This window comes from Pavona decussata, unplaced genomic scaffold (genome assembly GCF_977016875.1).
Source record: "Pavona decussata unplaced genomic scaffold, jaPavDecu1.1 SCAFFOLD_3, whole genome shotgun sequence".
Taxonomy (NCBI): domain Eukaryota; kingdom Metazoa; phylum Cnidaria; class Anthozoa; order Scleractinia; family Agariciidae; genus Pavona; species Pavona decussata.
In genome coordinates, this window is record NW_028145427.1 from 388,861 (window position 1) to 415,352 (window position 26,492).

The window sequence follows — 26,492 nt, forward strand, 5'->3', positions numbered from 1 at the left end:
ACAATTTATTAAAAATAAGTAATAAATAAATGAATAAAAACCAGCTAAATTAACTGTGTGTTTCTCATGCGAGTATCTTGGCGTGGAGCCGCGTGATGATTTAATTTGTTGTGATTTGAATTCTGTGTTGTGCCTAATAACGCTTTGGGATAAAATGTTTGGATTGCACGAGTAAAGAGTCAACAGGTGATGGTAATTGGTGACTGCGCGATGCGTGCGTGTGTACAGATGGGAGTGACAAGCGCGAATGCTGTGAAACAAGTGGAACCAGCCACAAAATTTGATTTTAGAGCCCACGTCTTGCACAACTAGCGGTCCTTACTATTTGCGCATCTAAGACCACTGGTTTCTCTTGTGCGCTAAAAGCGGCATGGTTATCGGCGAAGTACATAAAGTACGCGCGTGGACTCGTGCGTGACACGAGGGTCAGGTACCGAGGATACGAGCAACTCAGCATTGTTCCAGGTTATCAGACCGTCCTTCGCTGGCAATGTCTTTTCACGGACAAGTTTTCCGTTGTGCCGTTGTGCTTTCAGCAAATATACATCTTGCGATTTCTAATAATTACTCCTCGCTCTGTTTCCCATCAATCGTGATGTCTTCAACAGTCACGTGACCACTAACCCGATCAAAATCTCGGTCACAGTAAAACTCGGCCCAGACAGGACAATGATCGGAAACCAGGCCATTCCAAAGCCAACCATTAGGAATGTAAGGATGTGTGAGGCCATCTCTGATCACCCCTGTTAGGAGTAAAACAACACAATAGAAAACTTTTGAATGCAGAGGTCCACACAACGCAGGAATTAAACTTGCTGGTAATTTTGCCGGATCTCTCTTGTGAAAGACCTCGTGTCAGGCGTCACTTGAACGTGAAAATACAAAAGGGCAGATTTATTAGTGGCCAATATTTCGACTAATAGAATTAGTCTTCATCAGGGCCAGAGCTATACTGAAGGAAAATATAATAACGGCTCCTTAAATTCAAGTTTGAAAAATACATGCAAAAAATGATTGGCTAATACATGACATGAAGACAGCGTACTTGTAAATATGAGATAACAAAAATATAGAAGTGTATAATCAAGGTCCAGCGTTCGTTTTTCCTGTTAATGCCTTCTGGAGATAACGTTTTCCCTCTATGAATTAGAAAAGCCTCGCGTGCCTTACGGCGGGAGGCATTGATGGTGGGTTGTAGTTCGAGAGGGATAAGTCGCATGTCCGCAGAAGAGTGACCTGGTAAGTTGAAGTGTGTAGGGACTGCTGCTGTGGAGTTGGCGTGATGTGGGTTGTTTGTCGCTTGTCTGTGTTCTGTGAACCTTTCACGGATCGTGCGTTTGGTTTCCCCTATATACTGTTTTTTACATTTTTTACATTCAATCATATATGTAAGGTTAGTAGAATTACAGGTTATATGTTGTTTTATTTGTCTTGTTTCGCCGGTGTTGCTAAAAGTGTACGAAGTTCTTGCATCGTCAATGTAAGGGCAAGTGAGACATCCATGAGTGGAGTTGCAGCGGAAAGTGCCAGAGGTGAGCTTGGGTGTCGTGTTAGGGTTCTTAAGGAGCCGTTATTATATTTTCCTTCAGTATAGCTCTGGCCCTGAGGAAGACTAATTCTATTAGTCGAAATATTGGCCACTAATAAATCTGCCCTTTGCCGTAGTGCCAGCAACACAATAGGTTATCACTAGAGCGTATTGGTTACTGTTACTACTGATTCCAGGTAAAGCCTAGTGCCGGGGGGGGGGGGGGGATACTCCCCTATATGGCCTGTACGGGGATGTGCCGCTGGATAGGGTATGGTGTTTGACCCCTCTGCCCTGAACAGGGTATATAATTTCAAGTAAGTCTGTCCTAATCAGGGTCTGGATCGGCCCTAGACAAGGCATGGCTGCAAGATTGTCGAATACTTGGCAATCCGAGATCGGAGACGTTTATCTGTATTTATTTAGCAGGTCATCAGTCAACATGAGATCATTTGAGGACTAAATATTAGCGCTATTGTTATCAGTATCTAAATAGGGTCTTAAAATAGATGGCGTTGTCATACACAGGGTAGGTATTTAAGGTTATTTTTGTCCTAAACAGGGTCAGGATTTCAAACCCCAGCGGCACCCCTTTACCCAAACATGGGTCAAGTACCCCTCCCCCCGAGGGCCTAGTGGTTCACTGTTGCCGCAGCTTATTACGGTGTCTGCAGTACCAGGGGAACCAATGAAAGATCGAACCACCACGAATCGATTGCGGTCAAAGTCTGGTTCACGCTTGCGACCTAATTACAAAGGATTTCCCGTAATGTCATTATGTTCCTCTTATGTCACGTTGGCTTGTTCACGCTCAGGCTGGTAACACATAAAGTGTTGTTTCCATGTCAATAGAGAAATGAAAGATTAGGGCAAACGTAAGATTCGCGTTTATGTTTTCTTGAAAAAAAAAAAAAAAATTGGTACATAGATGAGAACAATGAAAAATAATTCTGGCCTTTCATGATATAGCCTCCCACGCAGTCGTTTTCAGGGGACTCGTATTACCTCCTCCCCACAAACGCCTGCTTACCCAAGCGCCACATTCCTTTCCCATTGTTTAACTCCCCAAGCACCCTAGCCAATCACTATCGAGGCATTGTCTAAAGATATCAAATCAAATTGCTGGTTACAATGGCCGCTTCCATTTCCCGCGAGCTTTGTACAGTCTCCGGTACAGTCTTGAGAGATGCGGGAGTTAAGTTGGAATGAATATATATTTTTTCACTTCTGGAATGGCTGGTCATGGCTGAAACGCCAAAACAAATATCGAATGTGAATCAAAATCTTCGGGAAAATGTAATTGATGTTCCCGATCCCCGCCTGTTCGAGTTGACAGTCAGTGAAGATATCACCGGTGCGGAAACTCTGGAGCAGATTTGTTTGTTTGTACGAAGTGCAACGAGAGACTAACTCGATTTGAGAAAGCGAAGAAGAATGTAGAAGGTATCAAGAGGAGATCTGTAGTATTTATCAGTCCACTAAAGACTCGACTATTAAACGACAAAGAGCCGATCAACTTTTGGGCCTTGTGGAAAATGTTGCACTTGCCCCCAAACAAATTGCAACAACAAAGCGAGTTTAAACTGCCAAATCTTTAAAGTTTACCGACATATTGGGTAATATTTCGGTTTCCTCCACACCGACAAGGTCGACAGGATTGAAGGCAAAGCTTGATAAATATTAAAGCGACTTTGCGTAACCAGTCGGCAAATTGACGAAAATATCGCTATTTCCCGTCACGAATTCTTTGATTGCAGTCACTTGATAGGCATTTCAACGAGAAGTTTTGAACGTAGGGTACACCGTGCTGAAAGTTCACGTAAGCTCGGTCAAGTTCTGTATCCGCCGTGTTGTTTTTCACTGTTCCCGCGAGAGGCGTTCTGAGGTCAAGGTCAACCTTCCAGATTTTAGAAGGTTCACTGTGATTGGCTTAGCGGCGGAAAGGAATGTGGCGCTTGGGTAAGCAGGCGTTTGTGGGGAGGAGGTAATACGAGTCCCCTAAAAACGACTGCGTGGGAGGCTATTCATGATACTGATGCAAAACTACTCAATTTTTCTGAGAAACTGAAAACAGCGAGTGGCAAATGAAGGATAAACATGGTCACGTGGTCATCTCTGCCGTTTGCCGTAAACGTAGTGTTATGTCTACACTATACCGGATAGCTCTTGTGCCGGCACCAAAAACATATCGGATAGGGCTTTCGTTCACGCAAAAAACGCCGATTTCCAATCGATTTTTGTGCCGGAGCGATGCTGCACTGCTTCGGTCTTGAAAGTGAATCGTTACATATCAGATAGGTTTTCGTGACACTTTCTTGAGTAGTATGAACAGGGAATCGAACCGAAATGGAAGTCAACAACGAGGAGCGAGGATTGGATTCTAGTGAAAAGATGGCAGCGGTTTTGGGCGACTTCTGTTCACACCAGGCCAGAGCATTTTTCAAAACAGCATAAAATGCTATTCAGCATAGTGTAGACAACCTTAATCTCTCCTTTATGTTCCAAATTTCATTAGGTAAGTTACCGACGTTTTGAAACAGAATGCTGAAACAGAAGGGGCCAGTAATTTAAACAGAGTCTAACAGAGTCTAAGAGAACAAGTGGGCCTCCAAATCTGTTTATAAGTGGTTTATTTTAGGTATAATTAAATAGTTTTCTAGTCTGGGATGCAAGCCTTCTTGTTACCGTCGGCAGTGGACAATGTTTAGATATGATTGTTGGCAAAATTGTAAATGACTTAGAACGTGGTTTTGTTAAACACCGTCTAAACTGTCTTTTAATAACTGACCCAAGGTGTGTGGATTGTATCGCATACCTGCCTGTCCTGTAAAGTGATGTAATTTAGCATGTCGACTGATCCAGATATTGTCGTAGTTCTTGGATCCCTGCATGTTCTTAGTGCTGATGTTAGTAGACGTGGAACCAGGAATCACATTCTCCAGCCAACCTTTCCGCATGGCATCAAATTCTACAACAAAACAGTTCTGATCAACATGGACATCAGTTATTCCATTGTGCATATGCCACACATTGACATTCCAATCCAATGGCCTTAGCTCCCGCGAGTCTCCAGTGGCTCAGTGGTAGAGCATCTGAACTAGTAATCAGAAGGTCTTAGGTTCGACTCCTTTTTTTGTCTATTCACAACAGTTCTTCCGTGAATGGCATCCTTCCCTCACTCCCAACAACCTGAATGCCTGAGACAAGGTACATGTGTCTAAAATTATTTATCCCATGGCATAGAGAATACAGCCAATCAGAAAGCTAGAAACCCGTTCCACATTCTGTGGTATACAACGGGTAGTATTCCACGAAAAAAATCCCGGCGTTCCTCGCGGCCTACAAATTTTTCCCGCCAAAAGATCGTTTGAAGAGCCTGCGACAGGTCAAACTTTTCATTCAGAAAAAATTACTGTCAACAACTAAAACATGGAAGAAGAATACCTGCTGAATATTTTTCACTGATTGTTTTTGCTGTTAAAGCATTAAAGAGTGACGTTTTGTGTTAATTCAATGAGTGGCATGGGAGGCGAGTGTGTATACCAAGAAAAATCAAGTCACTTGTGGGATATTCACGGTATACCACGAGAAAGCAAATTGCATAACTAGTATATCGAAATTGTTTAGCTGTTTGTTTTTACCGTTTTCTTCAGGTCCAAGGTTAAAGTCACCCAGAATAATCATGTCCTTTTCACCTGCAGAACAGGAAAAAAGTGGCAAAAGTGTCATTGTTAAAAATCACTAACGTCTTTTAAGTGTTTGTGTACTTTATAGCGAAGGGCACTAACCGGGACACTCTCCAGATCAAATTGAAATTTGGAAATACTGGCTTTTGAGGAAAGGAGAAAACCGGAGTACTGGGTGAAAACCACAGAAAACCTCTCAGAGCAAGAACAAGAATCAACAACAAACTCAACCCACATATCACATGCATCCGCGAATCGAACCCGAGCTACATTGGTGGGAAGTGAGTGCTCTTACCGATGTACCATTCCTGCTCCCGATTCCTGTTATTCCTTCTAAGATGAGGCTTCTTTTTGCTACTGCGCATGCATTCTGTGCATCTCAAGATGGCCCAACAACCTCTTATTTCTTAAGGAAATATGCCTACTAATTCAAAGGTATTTTTGCATGGTTTATGAATATACCGGAAAAGATATTTGCAATAGCTATTAACCAGGTATTTTTCTGAGATAATTAAGCGTCAATGTAGAAAAAAAATCCCACACATTAATCGTTATGTTCTGGAATTATTGCTGCTAAATAAACTCTGAAAAATGCGTGGTTACCCCCAGTTTTCTTTCTGGATTCAAATAGCCTTTGCTAAGATCTGCTTTTCCTGCAAAGCATTAACTGTGCAAAAATACCTTTGTATTAGTAGGCGCCGTCCTTAAAACTAAATCTGAATATTACCTGGTATGTGTTTCTGAAGCACCTCCACCAAGGTTGGTACTCTGTTTAATTCTTTCTGTTGGGGTTAAAACAGTATGAGGAAAGCAGGTCAAACCCTTCCTACTACTAGCAAATGTAAAATTTAAACTTTCACTCATTTTATTGCACATGATAATTTGCAAAATCAGCAAGGCGGGTGAGTTAGCAAATAAGCATGTACAACAAAATTTAAAAGTTTTAATTTAAAAATAGTGGTATCCTCTATTAAGTTGAACTTGAACTGACGTCGACCAAAACACAATATTATCCGATTTTGAAGGCGAAGGATAACACTGTAAAAATGACATCAAGTTTTCCGACCAAAGTTTGCTATTTGAAAGACCATAACAGGCCCAAAAATACTGTAGTGCATGCACTTTATTTTTATGTCTAGCTGCAGATATTTCTTTGGCCAGTGCTGTGGACTTGGGAGGTGGGACACATAGAAGTCACTCCCAATAACCTTCTATACCTTAATCATTTCTTGATATCATTATTGGTGGTAGATGGTAGAAAACTCAACCAATAAATTAATTTCCACCAAGAAATGGGACACAACTGTACAACTATCAAATACTGTTTCACACTCAGATACAGTTTTCACTGATCTCTAACGAAAACTAATTAATACCCTAATAATTTTATAGCAGTATCATTAATCAGTAATGACATAAAATAAATTATAATCAGAAACTCAGCTCGTGCAAAGTCTACATTAACCCTTTAATCCCTGAGAGTGCCAATTGGCACATAATACCATAACTCTGTCAATATTTGACAGATTCCTATGAATTTTTGACCCCAAGATGGTCTTGTGAAGATCTACTCATTAAAAGGATAAAAACCTTAACCCCCTCCCATATGTGATATGTTGACCACCCCCATAACTTTTCGACTTTTTTCCCCAAGCAGTTGTGGGTCTCAAGACATCTCTCACATTAATGAGCATGTTGAGAACTACAAGATAAGCTATAGTTTAGGGGTATACCTAATATACACAAGGATTGGGACGTTTTTGAACTTTTACATTTTTACCTGTTAAGCCCATTTATCTCAAAGCCATAACCTTTTCTCATTTATTATTATATCAGTTATGAAAAGTTATGAAAACATGAGTAGCTTTGAAACGGTATATTATACATGGGCATTGAGTTTATCGCCCTGGATCTGGACAAAATGTTGTTTTGCCTTAGGGGTTGAAGGGTAAAACTAACTAACTAATTACAATAATTTCTAAATTTATTATTGACTAAACAAAAGAGTTACAGTGACAAAATAAATGTAGTTTACCTCTAGCCTTTCTATATCAGAATTTCCCAGGCCTGCTGCTTTCAGATGGACACTCACAAGAACAAAGTCGAATTTCTTGGCCTGTCAAACAACAAGTTTGGTTGGCATGGCACAGTGTTAAAAGAATGCACAAACCTGGCCACATCACACAATAGCAGTTTTGACCACAGGAAGTCCATGCTCAAGATAAGAGAACCGTTGAATAGACCCTTCTCCAAAATGGCGGGAACAGATTTGAATGAGTTAAAATTGAACTGAATGAAAAACTGATACCAGCAATGGAAAGAGCACCTTTTTTTTAATAACCTTGCAAAGTTTAAGCATATTAGGTGTTATATCAGGTTACGAAATGTAAGATGAAATTTGACAAATTTACAGACGTCTCAGCTGATATTACACCTGATATGCTGAAACTTTGCACGGTTACTAAAAGTAAAAGTGCTTTTTCTAGTGCTGGTATATGTTTTTAATTTTAACTTTTTGAATTCTCAGCTGCCATTTTGGAGAAGGGTCTATTACAAAGGTTTGAATTATAAGGATTTGTATGGGAATGCAATGGATTTGTATAAAATGGTAGAAATTAACATTATTTTGTCAATAAAGTCAACTTACCCTGCTGCTACTTGTATTGTTTGTCATTTACCAGCTTTTCAAGCCAATTCAAAGTGATTTTCGGCAAGTAAGCATCGTTCGGGTTTCCTCTCTAGCAGTGGAAACCCAAACAACGCTAACTTGAGCTTGGGCCACCTGAGTTCTGACAAACCCACAATTGTCACCATTCAAATGAAAGCTGCTTATTATACTTTCAAAAACTCATCAATAGTTCACAAGCCCATTGACCTATCAAATGGTCGATAAAACATTATGTGCAGTGGTTTTATATCCGATAAAACCTCCTCCTTATTAGTATGCGGTGTTTAATGTTTTTCTCGTATGCTAATTTCCAACGTTCACAAAAGCATCATTGTTATGGACTCTCTTGACACACGCTTTTCCAGGAATGTTTTGGAAGCAGTTCAAAAAACTCGCAGCATGTGTCTTATTGGGTCTAAAACCACTTGGCTGCGCCTCGTGGTTTTAAATCCCGATAAAACACTGCTGCTCGTGTTTTAAACATTACCTGTAAATTCTATTGATATAAATATTAATAAAATAAAATAAAAATCCAGATGTGACCATTCAAATTAAAGCTACATGTAGTAACCAGCATTTTCTTGTGGTGCTGGTTATTATGCTGTGAAACACGTTTATAACTTTACAGTCTGTGGATAAAAACCTTCACTGTGACCATTCAAATGAAAGATCATTTTAGTATTATTTTCCTGTACATAGTGCTGTTTATTATGTTGTTCAAGGTGGTCTGGATGACATTTGTACATGTGACAATCCAGTTAAAGCCACTGAGTGGTAATTTCTGTAGTGAGCTGTTTATTATCAAAGAGCCTTACCTCAAAAAAGCCAAGATAGGGTCTTCTAGCAAACTGTTTTTGCCCTTCTTTCGGTTTTTCCAGAAGTGCATTGCTCTTTAACTTGATGCCTTTTGCTTTGCTTGCATTCCAGAGAAACCCATTGTATTCCCTGGACTTAAATGGAGACAAAAGATTACATGTAAGTTGCTTCTCTTGAACAACTTTTGCACCTGAGATTCACCAAGCTATTTTATCCTACATGTAAGTAAAGATAATACATATTACTAGTAATAATCAAAGATTAGGGAGTACATTCAATGTCAGCAGGCTCTCTCTCCTTTGCCAAGTTGGTGATGACGGAAAATCTGAGGGGGATGCCAGATACACGTCCCCATTAATTCAATCAATGTTCTCCCATACAATCTCGACCCAAATCTGTACTAGGAGTGTATTCATTTCATGTCGAACCCAATTAACTATTAACTAATTATTAATTATTAACTAAAGGCTGTGTGGCTGTGTGGGGAGTGGCTTGGCTATAAAAAGGGCTGGCACTTGGATTTCTTCTAGAAAGAATGACAGGCAAATACATTTTTAGCTTTTACCGTTTCTCCTTCTGACAACTTTACCTTGATGATACTCACACAAGGACTCTCTCAAGGTTTGACCAAAGTGACAATGTGCAGTTCCAGAAAATATCCATACTCCCCCCACAGAGGGTTTTTTGTTTTGCACCCCCTCTCCCCCCAGGGAAATTCCAGTTTAGCTTCTACTTCAAATGCTTCTAAGATTTTGACTTTTAAGACCCCCTCCCCCTAGGAATTTCCGATGACCTTCCATGGCCAATGTGGTGGGTATGGATTTTTCTAGAACTGCGCAATATCATTGAAAAATGCTAGCCTGCTGCCCACGCACAATGACAGTGGGAGATATAATTTTAGGACTAGGCGTATGTTTTCAATCTCGAATGTGAAAACAAAGAGGTTTAGAGACACTTTCATAATGCACTTTGCAATTAAACAACAATTGTATTAGTGTAGTTAGGACTTTTATAGTTTAATTTTTAACATGCTGTATGTAACACGCGTAATTCAGCTTATAGCTTATCTCATTTATCATCTGGGTAGCATGCATAACATTGCTGACTGTTTTGAAACACTGTTGTTGATAAAATTCTTTATTTACAGTCTGCCTGTTTCATGCATGGCACACAAGCTGGGATCTTTGGAAATTTTTGCATCCAGCCATGAATATGTTCCTTTTTCCAGCTTTTATGCAGGCCCCAGTACAAATCATTAACAAGTAATCTCTGGAACCCTTAGTTTGCACTCATCTTGCCCAGATTTTCACCCAAAACCATCCTTTTTCTTATAAACTTGGGGTTGTGCATCATTCTGTAAGTGGGCCTTACCTGTGGGTGCTTACTACAATTCATTGTAAACTTCTAACTAACTTTTTCATGTAAGCAGTGGAAGGTTCCACCTCAAAAGGGAGCACGACCTTGTTAGGGCACAGTGGCTTGTGTGTCTCTATGACCCCTAAAGCTATGCCAGGGAGAGTTGCAACTCAAGGCAGGGCCAGCCGGCGGGAGAGGTTGAAGGGGCGAGGCCAGACAAAGAATGATTCCCTGGTCCTCCAGAATGGGGCTTACCAGCAACCTTAGCCCTTAAAAATAGCATGTTACAGAAACTAAAACGGGTATAGTACGAGTGGGAAGGTTAACATACCCTATTTATCTTTAGTATTATCATTTCAAATTGTATTTTAGTTTTTAGGATAGAGGGCCACATGTTCATCGGTTGATATACTGTTAGGTGTTACCCTCAGTAAATAAAGTTGTATCATTATCATTATTATTGTTATTATTATTATTATTATTATTATTATTATTATTATTATTATTATTACCCTGAACATATAGCCTGCCACATCAGAAGTGCAACACTCCCACGATCCTCGGGTCTTCCAGTTCTTCACAGCTTCAATGGTTGGGTTGTTCAGTTCATCTTTGATCTGTAAACCGAGAATCCAGAAACAGAAACCACTTTAAGTTGTTTGGACAAAAAGGCTGTCAGAGATTTTGCCCAAAAGGTTGTGAGGGCCGTGTAGTTTTGCTGTTATTGCAGGGTTCACATTGCAACTAAGAAAGAAGATTCCATGACTTTTAGCAATTCCATGAAATCAAAATGAGGTGAAAACAATAAGTAAAATACTCCACTGGCTGGCTGAACATTGATGTTTAACACAAAGTTTCCAAAATTTCTTTTCTTTACAACCATCAGCTAAATCAATTTTGGGAAAAATCTGAAATTCCACGACATTTCCGTGACCCAAACAATTTTTCTTATTTCCATGACTTTTAAAGGCCTGGAGTGCAAATTTCAAATTTCATGACTTTCCATGTCCTTTCCATGACTGCGTGAACCCTGTACAAGTTTTACCAATCCAGTTAGTTTTTGCTTGTGCATGCTATTTCAAGGGATATTCCTGCCAGTAGTTTCAGAAGATGAAACAAATAAACTGAGGATAACATTCTGGTAAAGGTAAACAAAAGCACTTGTAACCATAGCAGTTCTTCACATTCAGGTCTATTAGATATACATAAATCCATGTATGCCTTTCTAACAAGGACACCAAACCATTTGGGCAATCTCAATACATTAAAATTCTTACTTCAGTTGGCTCGAGGCTTAGGGCAATAAAACAAAACACAAAACAAACTATAAGGAAGTTCATATACAGTGTATCCTAAAATCAGTCTCCCTTAATCTCGCTAATTTCTGGCCATATTATTGCTCAGAACATAGCAAGACAAATGTCTAAGTCTACTGCTCTAGCGAGACGAATCTGCTGTCTCGCTTTGTCTCGTTCAGGTCACGCCGCAAAAATGACTTCATGGTCAGAATCAGGCCGGATTCTCGCCATGTCGGGCTGTAAATTTTCATATGGGATGTATAATTAATTCTTTTTTGTCTGATTGCCCTTAGTCTTGGAACCACTTTAGAATATTTTAATATGCATGTATCAAAATCAGTCCATTGGCTGTTTACATATTTATGCTTGGAGTGGCAAAAAAAAAACCCTATTCAATACATGTACATTGTACTTTCAGGAGTAGACAGCAGAATGACAGCATGTATTGAAATGAGCTTTTCTGGTGCAAATGACAGGCCTACAGTGTAAACATATATGGTATAGCTTTTGCGTCAGTACTAAAGCTATACAGTAAGGATGGTGCCTTGTTTTGTTATCACACTGTCTTGTGTTCTGGGCATCTCGGTACAGTCTGAGAAACCTTTAGAGAAACTAGGACAGTGTCTACTGATACAACAGTGTTTTTGTATGGTTTATGAGTGCAATAATAATTATACGGGAAAGGTAGATCTTAGCAATGAGGGCATAGATTGAAATCCATTCATTTGTGTCATTTATCTTAATTTCATTTTGCACTGTACTTTCCAGTTAAAGGGATTCACGCAAAAGGGAGGTACAATGCTTTTCTGGTTAAATTTTTTTTCCACAGGATCTTGCTACATATGGACTTGTTTTGAAAGGCAGAATGTCGTTAGACTCTGATTTTTTCATTCTTTTTTCTTGTTTGCACAGATTCATTTTTTGGTCCTGTTTTTCTCAAAATGAAGCAAAAAACAGCGAAAAAATCACAGAACAACAGTCCTCATTAAAATTGCTAAAAAAGGGGGCTTAAAACTGATCTAAAAATCTTAAAAAAGTTTTCGAACTGTATCTCTGGTCCTTCTTCGGGGACAATGAATCTGAAATTCAAAATCACTGCTTCATATTTCGATTTTGAATTTCAGATTCATTGTCCCCCGAAGAAGGACCAGAGATATGGTTCGAAAATTTGGGAAACTTTTTAAAGTTTTTTAGATAAATTTTAAGCCCCCTTTTTAAGCAATTTTAATTATGAACACTGATCGCCAAAAGAGCAACATTCCTCATGTTAAAGCAAGTCTGTATTTAAGAGAATTTATTTTAGCAGGATCCGGTGGAAAAAAAAACAAAATTTCACCAAAAGGTGATTTACGTCCCTTTTGCAGGAATCCCTTCAATTATATCATTTCCACCGCATAAGCACCAAGAAAAGTGTTGCTCTTGATAAAAAGACCAGTGATCCCATTGGCACAGCACTCCAACTAGGGTCTTAGAAGCCCTTTTTAAGCTGAGTATGTGAAGCTTTTACAATTTTTACCAGAAAACCCAAGGACTGGAATTTCATTTGTTTTTAGCAGTTAGGTCAATTTGCATGTAACAGTAACATCATTTGAAATACGGATGCCCAGATACTCATGAACTTGATCTAGTTATCTCATTAAAGGATGAAAAATGCAAGCAATAATAAAGGGACTCAAGAATAGGAACATGAGATGTCAAAAACTTTGCTTAGGTTGATCTGCATTTAGATCTTTCACCTTCACTTTCCATTGCTTTTGAATATTACGATAGCTACAGAAGGTACTCCTTTCAGGTGAAGCCTCCCTGCATAGCCCACTGTAAAAAGTAATGTTCCCCACCTCTACCATGACCTTGAATATATACTGTGGAACTCTGAAAGTAATGGCCCCCATTACTTTTGGATTTAGCAGGCCAAAGGGGCTGCTACTATCGGGTAGCCATTACTTTCAGATGGTTAAAAAATGTTTGTAATTTCTTTAAAGGTCATTCTGTTTATGCATTTCATTAATTCTCGACATGAACAAAGCAAACTCTAACAAAAAAAGGCCCCAAATATTCGTACTGTATAGCAAAAATAATGCTCGTATTATACTGCAACTAATTACTGTATCATTTGACTCTGCTTACACATACTGCTTTTAACGGATAGTTTACATTAGAATTCAGTTAAGTTTGCAACAGTGCTCGCAATTAGCGGTCATATGGTCGTCCGAGACAACTGAAATGTTTACCTGGCAACCAAATGAATTTTTCAGTAAAATGTGAAGCCTGGTTGTCTGAGAAGAAAACTATGGACAACCAAGGCATAACGATCAAACATCAACAACCACAGTAGTGAGTACTTACTTTTTGATTATATCTGACAGAACAAATATTCGCTTGGACAGAAGATTTTTAAACTGCTGCCTACTTTAAAATATAACTTAAAGCTATTGTCTTCTTTTATCTCAGTTTCCTTCTTGAATGAAAGCAAGTTCTTACACTTAATACAGGATATTGGAAGTGCTATAATTTTAAAAAGGCACACAGGCGGGGACTATAAATAGCTCGCAAAAGCTTTTACTTGTCGACTGTGCCATATGGGATGAAAATGACAACAAATCGACTTTCCTTGCTTCTCTGGGTCGTAATTCCTTGCTAGTTTTGAGCTTCCTTCTACCTTAAGATTGACTTTCCTCTTGGGGATTGAAGGAACTCTGCATTAGTATGGTGATAGTTTCAATACCAACTGGTGTAAAACCAATCGCAACATGTGCAAGCAAGTTTGCAAATTGAGGGTCATCATAAATCATCCAACTTGTCAATTAGCTACTTGAAATTTCGTTTCGGTTCAAACAAAATCCCTTTGAAATATCATTCTTAGATTAACAAATTTACGGGGATGCACTCAAATTTTGGCATGGCTCTCGAAAATCTGTTCGACACCTTGGTCGAAAAATTAGAAATTATTAGGAAAAATTAGGAATTTTCGGTTGATATTTGATGAAATTCGTTTGCATTCTTTTCCCTCAGTCCTGTAGTTCTATTTTAACACATTCCACCAGAAACCAAGCGTTCATAATTATTTGTGCTACATTGTAGCTTTTTTCAACATATCATAACACCACCTTTGTAGCCATTTTCCAAACCCTTCCCCTCCCCCACCAGCACTAACCAGAACCCCCCTTCAAAAATCTCTGTTTAAGAGCTAAGGATGACCTAGCAGGCATCAGGGCAACCTGAGTCTTGGCTCGGCTCAGGTTGCTCAGCGTCGTGGATTCGGACAACTTGGAAATAATTTTAATTTCGAGCACTGTGTGCAATCAAATCACAAATGATTCTGTAGGTTGTTTAGTCCTGGCACACAGGCTATTCCATCCGCATTAAGCTTGAGAATGTAGGATTTCTCTTCAGTGGCTTCTTTAAATTGGGAAGGCCATTCTATGTTATCTAATACAATGTTGATTTTTAACAAATTGAACGGTAACTACGATCGATGACATGAGCCTATTGGTGAATTTCACTGTAAGAAAGACTAGGGGACATTTTCCATGTTCCATTTACTTATGTTATGCTAAATACAACCAAATTGTAAGCCCATTGAAATGGATAAAATTTATCCGTAGGATGGTATCATAGAGTCGTTACATCAAATACAATAGAGCATTTTATTGTTGTCGAGTTGTCATTTTTGAAGGGCTGCTACTTTCAGGTGGGCCGTTACTTTCGGGGTGGGGGGGGGGGGGAGCGTTACTTTCGGAATTCTACAGTAAGTTGGAATGTTGTATTTGATAAATATATTACTATTAATTTTAGAAAATAAAATTAGCTTTTAGGATCCAGAAAAAAATTTAAGTGTACAAGCTTTTGACTGGGCTTTTGTGTGAGGAGTGAGGAGTCTAAAGCTTGTACGCTTAAATGTATTTTGTGGATCCTTAAAGCTAATTTTGTTTTCTTAACTTTAAATGACAGGATCAGTAAACAATTTATTTTCTCAAATGCTACTATTATTTTCTTTTATCCACTTTTTCTCTGTCACAAATTCATGAATATTGGGATTCAGTGTTCTAGAGATAAAAAGATATGGTTGAGTGTCTACCCTGTATTATTAAAAACTGGGTCATTGTATTATGCAATTCCAGGGATTTGACTGGCTTAGCGGCCATGGTATAAGAGCCATTACACCATGCCCAAGAAATGGTGACCATTTTGAATTGTCTTTTTGTTGTTCTTGCAAACCGACATCAGCTTGATGTTACTAGCAATATTTCTTGATTGTTTATTATTAAACAATTATTCTACTGGCGCTTGTTGGATATGAGATGATTATAGCCAACTTGACGCTATGCACCTTGTTGGCTATCTATCATCTCCTATCCAACACGCCCTTGTTAAATAATTATTGTTAAATATTAGTCCATTCTTGACTGTAATTATTAAATTTTGTTGGCTTGTTGATTTCAGTCTAATCGATAATAAAATTGTAATTGTAATAATTGTATATTCTAATCAATAATAATGCAACTCAGTCTGGTATTTGTGTTATTTATACTTTGAAGCAACCCTACCTTATCCTATCATATTTTTGTTACAGTGCTACATAGAATAAAGTATACCGCAAAATGCATTGTACATGTATGTCTGAATGCAAAGAAAACTTTGAATTTGTGGAACATGTGCTACCTTATTACATACACTCAAATAAAGAAATGCACCAGCTGATGACATTATCAAGGAAGCAGTTAATACATTTACCTTATTCAAGGCATTGTCATCGCCAATCTCTTGTACTGCTAAAATGTCAATTCTGGGGACATAAAAAAAGATTGAACAAGTTCAGTACAGTTCGCAATCACAAAAAATACAGTCTTAATCTGAGTGATATGCATTCAATACATTCAAATTAGCAATGGAATCACATAAAGATGAAAAAGCCAAAAGCATCCCCACTAAGTGCCTTGTGGTCTGCGCAACACAAAAGAAAAGTACAACACAAGAAACAATTTTATTTTTTAAAGTAATTTCCTTTGGCTTCTTTAGCTTTCCACCATGTTTTCGCACCACCTCACCTCCCATCTTATTTGCAGTTTTTCACGGATGTAATATGCATATAACGTGATCACAATTAAGGGTATCAGAAATGAAGCATGCACCGAAAATGAGTCGTCACAACACTACACATACAAAAATTCTTGTTTCTTGTCACTCAAATTGATCACTCTTTCATCATTCACCTTCTGGATCAGTTATACCCCTCAAATTTCATCAGTTCAATGGCAGGGTTTGCACCACATTGACCTCAATTCAAAATAGCAGCAAATTTACATGAAAATGGATGTTGGATTCACATTTTACCCCTGTACAAACACTGAATTTAATGCACATACTGACTGCATCCTGCTGAAATGAAAACGACCCAGAAAGGGTATGGGATGTACCAACAACATTAATCCTGTTCGGCATACACAAACAATTAAATGCCACACCAGATTGTTCACAAGTAAATTTCAACAAAAGTCACAAAGTTGGGTGCTGCGTGCTTTTACATGTATAAAGTAAAGTAAAAGAAAAGTGAAAGTAAAATTTATTTATACATGGCTAGATTCAAAGCTAGAAGCTTACAGGGCACTGTAATCAACAAATATTTTAAACAGAACAGAAACTCTTTAATAATCCCAACTGGCTGGGAGACATCAGTTGGCTATTTACAAAGTATGACCAAGGATTTAAAAAGGGGACTACCAAGAAACAAATTCAAGCTAGTGGTCAGAGAGAGGACTTGAACCTGGGGCCTTTAGATTACGAGTCCATGCCTCTAACCACTAACCATGTCGCATTAATTCATTACCGGTAATTAATTGTTTATATATTTTTTTAAAAAAGGTGTCAATGCTCAAAGACAGTGCAGACACTTGAATCCTCCCTGTCCCTTCCCCCCTAGGCTAACAAGGATTAAGACAGTAAAGTATCAGGGGAACTATAGTTCTCAAAAGGACACTTGATATTGACAAAGACTGGCATTTTGTTTTCTTAGTGAAAGTCATCATCAATGTCACGTGGATTGTGTCATCAGAGAATGCCTTTTAAGTCTTTAGTTATTGACCTTATATGTCAACAAAGTCACAATGTTATTGACCGTCTGTCAGTTAAGCCATAACGTTATTGACTAGGTGCAGTTAAATGCATTTCATTAGGTTAACAACATAGAAAAGCTGGCATTCACTGGGTGGTCAGCAGTTCTTGGAGATTAGCACATGCACAGAGCACCTCATTGTGGTAGTGTGTTTGAGGCTGGCAGAGTGTATCCGATTTCTGAGGAGTTTCTGGTTGCTCTTCCACTGCTAATGCAGGGGGGCTCATGGCTGAATTGCCGGGAATGCTAGCCATGGGAGCATATTACTGTCTAGGGGCTGGTTGGTTACAGTAGAGGTCCCTGGACTTCCCAGGCACCCATCTTTCACTCAGCTTGATGCAGTTGTTTGCAGGCTGTAAAAAGTACTTGGTGCATCACAAGCTGTTAGTCAAATGTTTGTTGGTCTATTGCTAGTAAAATTAGTCACCGTCTTTTGTTTCTCTGTCTTGCTGATATAATAAATAATAAGATCAATGGAAAAGGCGAACATACCCATTCTCTAATATTGTGCAGCAAATGACCTCTCGCACTCCAACATTGTCAGCTTTATCTGAACTAAAGGAAAGCAAGTTCCAACTTGCAATACGCACAGTACCATCATCAGGACTAAATCTTGGAATTTTTTTGTCAGCTGATGTTCTATTCTTTTCACCATTTTGAAATTCATTGCGTTTGCTTTTTGAAGAGTCAACAGTTATCTGTGAGGTTATTTTCTCTAAAAGTTTCTCACTCACTCCTTTCACCAAGACAATATCCTCAACTTTTGCAAATGGTCCATATTCCTGCCTGTATTGAATAATTCTGTCTGCAATTGTTGGTCCAATGCCTTTTACTGCCTCTAGTGCCTTTCTTGATGCTGTATTAATATTTATTTTCTCTTCCGAATAAATCTTATTTCGTTGTGGCTGTTCTTCGCGAGTTTTCTCTCCAAACTTCTGATAACTGAGCTCTCCCAGTGAATTCACTCTTACAAGAATGTTTTCGTTAAGGTGAAGTTGATATTTCTTGTTATTTTCCTCCAACACAGCAACAATATCTTTAGTAGATTCCAGGCGACCTTTCTTACGTCGCAATACAAGTTCATTTGCAATGTTCTCCTCTAAACCGACTTCAACAAGAGTGTTGACAGCTTCCTTGTCGGTCGCTTCATCTAGAAAACGCTGTTCGTCAGTTGCGGGTTGATATTCCTCAGTGATTTCCTTTCGATTTCTCGTGTTGAGGTGTACTACAGCTTCTTTATTATCTTTACGTGCTTTGCTGCGCTTTCTGCGAAAGAGGCGGATCTTTGAGAATTTGCATCCCATCTTTAAATAGCTTGATGCAATGTTGAGGAATAGTTCACAAAACCCGCGCCATCTTTGTTGTACTGCCTCGTCTTCGTGACCTTCACATTTGAATGCCGCTGACAAGTTTTCCAGTGGGATCATGGGACTGTCTTTTCAATGGCGGTGCTAATTACAAATTTGCGTGGAGCCTTGAAACGATCAGATAGGGTATACAACTACTACTTGACCACAAGAGGTTCTCAGCAAAATAAGCTCACCCTGACAGGAGTCCATAGACCTTTTTCATAAATGGCAGTCGATTTATTATTCTTTTCAATATATGTTAATGAGCCCCACTAACCTCATTTCAGAGTAAAAATTCTTTTGAATTTTGCACATGCTGACGAGGCTAGTAGGGCTAATTTTCACGAAAACAAAAGAACAATTTATCGGCCGCCATTTATGAAAAAGGTCTATGACCCTGAATTTGACCTGCAGTTGACTTTGAATTGCGAAGGTGGGGATGGGGGCTAAGCCAGCTCTCTAGTCCGCTATCTTTATTTTAGACCAAAATATGATACGCTTCATTTTTCCATACTCCAGTTCAGACCTGGTGCGCGTTTCTTAATACTATTTTACGTGTATACAATGTTCATTAACAAAAATTTCATTTTTTTTAAAATAGTGTTAAAATATAAAACGTTGAAAAGTTTACAGGGTTGGCTAGACAAACGAAAAACTAAGACCAGTCGAAAGATTTGAAAAAAAACACGGGAAAGTGTTAATTACCACGCAACTGTACACACTAGTGAAAGGTGGAAAGTGCGATGACTAACATTGTTTTTTTTTTTGCTCGCAGAATGGCTTCTAGAAGTCCTAACATGATACCATGGACGTGGAGGATATTTTGCAGCTGTTTACATGCAGCAGGCTTTGAAGCATGGTCGGCGGTAACCTGAGTACCAGTCCTTCCTAAGGGGGGGGGGGGGGGGAGGAGTGTTGCTGTGTTGCTGAGACGGTGCTGCTTCCCACCCCCGCCTCTCTTTTTTTTTTTTTTTTTTTTTTTTCGGTTTCAGCTGCTCGTAATTGTTTTTTCTTTAGCTCTAGTGTTTAAGTTTTTGATGTTTGATGTGGTTTTGAAATTGAAAGGCTCTCATCTTGTTTAATAAATTCTATTACGTACTGGCTGATATAAAAATGCTATACCGCCGGAACTGGAACTTAGCCTGAGACAGAAATATCAAAGTTCACAATTAATATTGCTTCTTTCGGATATTCTTTGATTTTGACTCATTGCAAACCGCTGAATAATTTCGGGGCATATAGTCAGGAGCGTGTAATTTTATTCTCAGAGTTGATTCAGATTATAGCCGAATCCTTTAGTGCGGGATAATCACATTTCAGTTTGTGAATGAGATTTAGAATTGACCAAGTTTTGTTCATTTTAATCATGTTTCTGTGAATTTTATCAGATACTAAAGAAAAACGCAAATTTTATAGCCGGGCGCCGATAATTTCGTTTGTTACAAATATTTATCGTTAACTCGGCTGTGTTAGATAGCTAAAACGGGACTGATTCTGAAATTTCACTCATGATCAGTGTCCAATGCTAATTAAAGATGCCAGACCTGAGAAGTTTTATAAGGTTTATTTGTCATTTAATTTGTAATACTATTTTTGGAACTGCGTTGTTTTGTGTACGGTATAGAAGTCATGGTACTGATTGAGGTTGAAGACATATTCGAACAAATAGTCGGATTTAGAGCAAAGCCTATTTTAGGCAAGAACGTTGTTCACAAGTAGCATCAATATTGCACTAAAAATTGTGAACATCACGCCGAATTGTGAAATATTTTATTTTTTAAAATATGTATTTAAAAACAAAACCAGCACATTAAAACTCGTCGAACTAAAAATAGAGAGAGTGCCTAATTATAGAAACAACGAAGGCAAGAATAGAATCAGGCAATTAAGAATTAAGCAGTATTAGAGTGCCCAGCTGGTATTGCGGTCAAATAGGAATATTCTAAGCATAATATATTACCATAACAACTGACAAACTCTGCGAGAAACAGGTGGCATTTCCGAGACTCGCCCCAGTCTCTCATTGCATAACCAGCACCGCGTCAAACCCTCTTGATTCATAAGTTCCATATATTTCTACTTGGTTTCATTCATTCGCTATACCTTATTTAGAGCATCGTTCACAATTTGCAAAATATAAACTTGCCCTTTAATCAATAGAAAAAACAATTGTACACGCTAAGAACGGACTACATGAATGTTGTATCAATATCTTTTTATACACTGTGTCAGACTTTAGACTATATGGAGCATAAATATCCCTCTGATTAATTCGTAGCTGGTGTTGCTTTCGATGTTTAAATAGTCAAGCTTATTTTTAGTCTACAATTAAGAAAAATATCGGAATTATGAAGGAAATGATTTTTCCATGAATTTTATCTGTATCTCAGAACGCGTACATTCAGTTTTTATTCTGATATAATATCATTATTCATAACTCCAAGAAAGATGTGAATTATTTTCAATATCTTAAACAACAACAACAACAACACCAATAAATTGATCTTTCACTCACCGTTCATTTTCCCCAAGCCCTTGGGCCATGCTAAGTTGTTTTTATTTATTGTGAAACTGTCAAAAGGTAATAAATTTTACAATGTAGTGAATGTAGCAATAATATGAGGTACCTAACAGTTGACATAACACGCCCAGAAATTCGGATTAAACGTTTTGAAAAAAAGTAGCGTTTTCTCAGGCGAAAAGTCACCTCAAACTCCCACAACGGTGAAAACTAATCTCTTTTGTTTTCTGAGGGGCAAATACGTCGTAGAAAAGTGAAAAAGTTATCATTTTCGGAAAGCCAACAGTTGCTCATAAATTCGGGAATAAGATTTCGTTTCCTAAACTAGGCTTTTCGGCAATTTAAATTTTCAGCTCAAGGATCGATCCGGCTGGAGATAAAACTGTATTAGCTTACACAAAATTGCCTTTGAAAAGGCCATAAAATGATATGGGAATGCGTTTGTTCTCATTGGGTGCTTCTTAACATTATAGCATTTTATATAACAAGCTGAATTCTAGACGCATTTTGATTGGTTCTTACTTATGATCTATATGAGGACAGACGCATAGATGACGACTATTAACAACTTTTGCTTCTTTATTGTATAAAACAAATAGATTCCATGTTGCCGTGCGTCTGTTCAGTAATAGTGAGATTACGCAAAAGGAGAGCTGACGGAAGGGGACGGTGAATTATCGTTGTGTGACCAACATGAGTACACATGACATCTTAGTACCTTCACATTTTTAGGCGATTTGCGATTAAAACTGGTGTTCTCTCATCTGTGACAACGTGAAGACCACGAGCGGTAGGAATGCTACAATCCAGAGTCGTAAATACCTGGACGTCACGTTGGTCACACAGGGAAAATTTGCCGTCCCACCACATCAGCCGTCCTGTTGCGTAAACTCCCTAGTAGATCACAGAAGACGTCAAAATGTGGTAAGAACATCAGTGACACTCGGCTGCAAATGTGAATTCAAAAGTTATAAAATAGACGCTGAAAGATATTTCGAATTATCTTTCAGCGTCTATTTTATAACTTTTGAATTCACATTTATTGACTTCGCTGCACAGTATTACAATTTTTATTACACACTCGGTTGCGCCTCGTGTGCAATTTTTTTGCTCTCACCACATTTTGACGTGATCTATGACTGATCTATTACTGAACAGACGCACGGCAACCAGGAATCTATTTGTTAAATAGTTAGTGTAGGAGACTAAATTAGCGGTACACTTGTCCCCTTTTGTGGAAAGTAGTCGTTGCAATCAGCCAGACAAAAAAAAGAAAATGAAAATGAAAAAAGGAGACCTGAAAAAAATAAATAAAAACGGAACAAATTTGACATGAATCTCAGCGGATTTGACAACATAGTTTGAGTAGCTATTAAACTTGAAAACTCCCGGGGAAAAGGGAGCAGGTAATCTGTCAATTTTCTTTAAATTTTTTGAAAAATTTGGGTCGTTCACGCAATTGAGAAACAAAATTCTTTTTTTAGGATAATTTTGGTTCAGTCAAAGAAGTAAAAGCTGTACTTTGACATGTAAAGCTTACTTTCCCGCCAAAAACAGATATAGCGTCAGCGACAAGCGAGGAGACTGCCACATTCAAGATGGCGTACAACAAGGCTAGACGGACTTACTGACTCAGTTTCAAAAAGAGGTGGGGTCGATTTTAGAAAGGAAAATGAATTTTTTTGAATCTATGTTGACGGAATCCAATTTAGAATTATTTCTGAACCACCAACTGTCTTGAATGGTTGCAGGTCAGCCAGTTCAACTTGTGGTTTCTGTGACCGCAATGGTTCCTTGCGTCGACATCCTGCAGATCCATCTAGATCTTTTGATGCATAATCGACAGAACACTGGCCGAGAAAAGAAACAGGAAAAGGGATAACACATGAAATTAAAAAAAGACGGGGGTGGATGGAATCAAATGAAGGTAATTTACTAGTTCTTTGCACTTTGATAAGACTTTTTCTCCCACTCTCAATCATTAACGGTGCCGTTTGCTATTTTAAAAGCAATTAAGAACTTAATGTTTTAGAAGTTTCCAGGTCAGTAAGGTTATATAGCGTAAGTTAAGCTTAGGTACATTTTTTTTAAATCACAGCTGTAAATCCTCTAGAATTTTCCACTGCCGGCTTCACGGGATGGGAATTCTATAGTCATATTTCACGCATAAAATGACTCGAGAACGGCCTGTAGAATAATGAAGCTTAACTAAATAAAATTTCAGCTTTAATTCATGGTGTTCTATATTCCGTGTTGAAAGCTGGTGTTCAAAGCTTAGCCTGAGCTTGCAATTTATTAAAAGAACAGGGACAAAGAACCGTATAAAATCACATTTATCATTGGTTTTCTGTGACGGTTCGTTCAGGTGGAATATTCGGCGCGGTTCGATCGTTCGAAAGGCGGCAGTTACCCGCCTCAGAAATTTGGATTACTGAACTGAATTGTGATGGGAAAAAAGTATTGTTTTCTTTAACTCGAAAATGCCACCGCAAACTTTCCCAACACCGAAAAACTAATCTATTTCGTTTTCTAAGGGCGGTCCTATATGTCACGGTTTAAGTAGCGAAATAAGGTCAGCTAGCATTTTCATACAGCCAACAACGCCTCGTAAATTCGCTGGGGAATGAATGAGATTCCGTTCGATAAAATTTTCTGCGATTAAAATTTACAGCTAAAAAATCCAAAGAGTTCAAACTGCGAGGGCTTACACAATTTTTTTTAATTAAAAAGGCTAAATAACGATCTACTTAAATGTTTGGGCACTTGGACCGCCTTGAATTTTTTAATACTTGTACGTAGCGTCCATAGCAACAGCGATTCAAAGAAATCAAAACTGAACACCGTTTGAAGTTAAATTTTTTTTTATTAAATTGAAGATTTCTGCTCTTCCAGTTTCATTTCTAATTTATTTCTTTTTATTTCCATGGCAGCAAAGATTCGAAAGTTTAAATAAACAACCACTTTAGATCATAATATACAGTTTTCAAAAAAATCTAAATATGGCACTCCAGCTATTGCGCAAGGCAACCCTTGCCGTAGGAGAATTTTTCCCAGTCACGCATGAATATTAAAAACGTTGCTGAAATATCTGTTTTCCAAGCAAACGTTCCAACCTAGAAACTATTAGGTGAAAAGGCAGCTATATGTTTGTAAAGCAAACTGAAAGCTGAAATTTTCCTTAAAATCACTTCAAATGACTGTTTCGAAAAATAGCATGCAAACGTGGTTAAAAGCAGTTAAAAGGCGTCTTCGTAAAACACTGACTAAACGCTATGATCGTTCGTCGGTGGCTTACATCGTATCAGCAGGTATAAGTCTCGTAAGCGCTGCTAATCGACGCGTCCAATGTAAGATGGTTGGATCTAGCTACGGCAATTCTTATTGTTTACAATCCTGTGATTTAAATTTTAAATTGAAAGTTCTATATTTAGCGGATGTGGAGTTTGAACAAGAACCGAAATAGAGATAACGCCAAATAATAAACACAGCTTTTTTCGTCAACACAACACATTACAAATGAGTTAAGTGCAATTGCCAAGAATTACAGAACTCATAGCAGCAAGAATTTGATAAATTTTGGCGTGAAAATTTACGAAAACCGAAACCAGTGAAAGCCCACTCTGCAGCCGGTTTCGCAACCGCGTTTGGAGTGTCGGATTCAATTGAGCGCTTACTAAACAAAAGCCCCGATATTTTAACTAAATGTCATGATTATAGAGGTTATGCTATTGATATTTTAATTTCCTTTGTCTTCTGGGTTTATTTTTAGAATGCTGTGTAAATTCGTCACTCGAGTGTTGTCATTTGCTGGCGTTCTTTGATCGCATCGGCTAACTGCTTACGCTGGGTGATTTTTTTATCAAACTTTCTGTCTTTGATGAACAAAATGTTCTAGTAAGACTGTCCCTGAATTCAACAAATGTAGCGACGTCCAAATGAAGTTTCAACCTCACAGACATTTCTACGGAGGCGTAAAATAAATTACCGCCACTAATAAGCACAGGGCAGCAAACGCCCAAATTACACCCATCTGGAAGAGACAAAAAACCAACGCTGCTTTATTTCGTCATCTTCAGTATCTGATCATCGCGACTTTCAAAAAAGGTTCTAACTTTGGGAAATTGTTTTTCGTGTCATTTTCTTGACGGAAGTCTGAAGTTTGAGTTATATATAGTTCTGACACAGTGCGGTACACCAATGGCTTTGAATGCTCCGCCCTCTAGCGTTCAGTGCTTAAGTATCCGTGGTCTCAGCCCGGTTTGGTCCTTTAGCAGACTTTGTTGTTTTCTTGGATAGGCTGAAATAATACTATACTTCTAACCATTTAATTCTGTAGCCATTGGCTAAATGGTGACAATCAGAACTTCGCAAAACAAAACACTTTTCAGTTTTTCTTAGTCGGCAGTGACGGACAAACAAAGATGCACCGGTATTCAATACCTGAATACTTTATTCAATATATTTCCAAAGTAAAAATAAATGAAAAGGAAGCTCTTGAGCTTATCCATTTACACAGAGCCGCTATTTAAGATTTTAGCTAATAGTAAAAAGAAACATGTATGTTTATTATTAATATTGCACATAAAACTATTACTGTACAGACTGTCACTATTCAGAATGCATAACGACAAGCCACAACGGATACCGGCGTCAGAAAACATCAGTCGGAGTCGCTGCAATAACGGAAGACGAACCTTGAACTAGTTCCGTTGTTTTCATGTGTAACACTTTTACTTCATACTTCTAAGATAAGGACCAAGGAAAGTCTTCTGTGGGGTGATGAGAACGAAGCATGGATAGCGAATTCGGTTAAGCTCTGAGAGAAGAAAGAGAAAGGTGTCAAGGGAATGGAACTTAGAGAATGAAAATCTGCGTCTTGTACGGTCTGAACTAGTGGCTGACTCAATCCAGTCCAATTCAGATAGATATCTTTCTGTATGTTCTCTCTATGGTACGTTCTTTGATAGTGGTTCAAATTCAATCTGGCGTACCAGCAAACATGACTTCTTGTGGTTTCCTGAATGATTTTTATTCGTTAGCTCTTTACAACACTGCACCCCTAAGAAAGTGCTCCTTCACCCTAATATTGTCGGCTATTTTAGTCCAATATTCTGCTTCTGAAATAGCAGCAAAGTTTTCTGTTCTAATTTTATGCCAC

At 38.3% G+C, this 26,492-nt stretch overlaps 1 protein-coding gene and 1 long non-coding RNA gene across 2 annotated transcripts; one reads left to right on the top strand and one right to left on the bottom strand.

Moving 5' to 3' along the window:
• LOC146489743 (endonuclease/exonuclease/phosphatase family domain-containing protein 1-like) lies at nucleotides 1–18,851 on the bottom strand. The gene is made up of 9 exons (XM_085093746.1): nucleotides 17,957–18,851; nucleotides 16,087–16,138; nucleotides 10,567–10,671; nucleotides 8,698–8,832; nucleotides 7,250–7,330; nucleotides 5,942–5,996; nucleotides 5,170–5,223; nucleotides 4,344–4,496; nucleotides 1–743 (listed from the first exon to the last, which is right to left on the bottom strand). The coding sequence occupies exons 1-9, from the start codon at nucleotides 18,766–18,768 to the stop codon at nucleotides 565–567; spliced, it is 1,626 nt and encodes a 541-aa protein (XP_084949872.1). The 5' UTR covers nucleotides 18,769–18,851; the 3' UTR covers nucleotides 1–564.
• A 4,020-nt stretch (nucleotides 18,852–22,871) lies between these two features.
• LOC146489744 (uncharacterized) lies at nucleotides 22,872–26,102 on the top strand. The gene is made up of 3 exons (XR_014858715.1): nucleotides 22,872–22,982; nucleotides 23,086–23,261; nucleotides 25,936–26,102. It is a non-coding gene; the product is annotated as an uncharacterized LOC146489744 (long non-coding RNA).
• The last annotated feature ends 390 nt before the right edge of the window (nucleotides 26,103–26,492 follow it).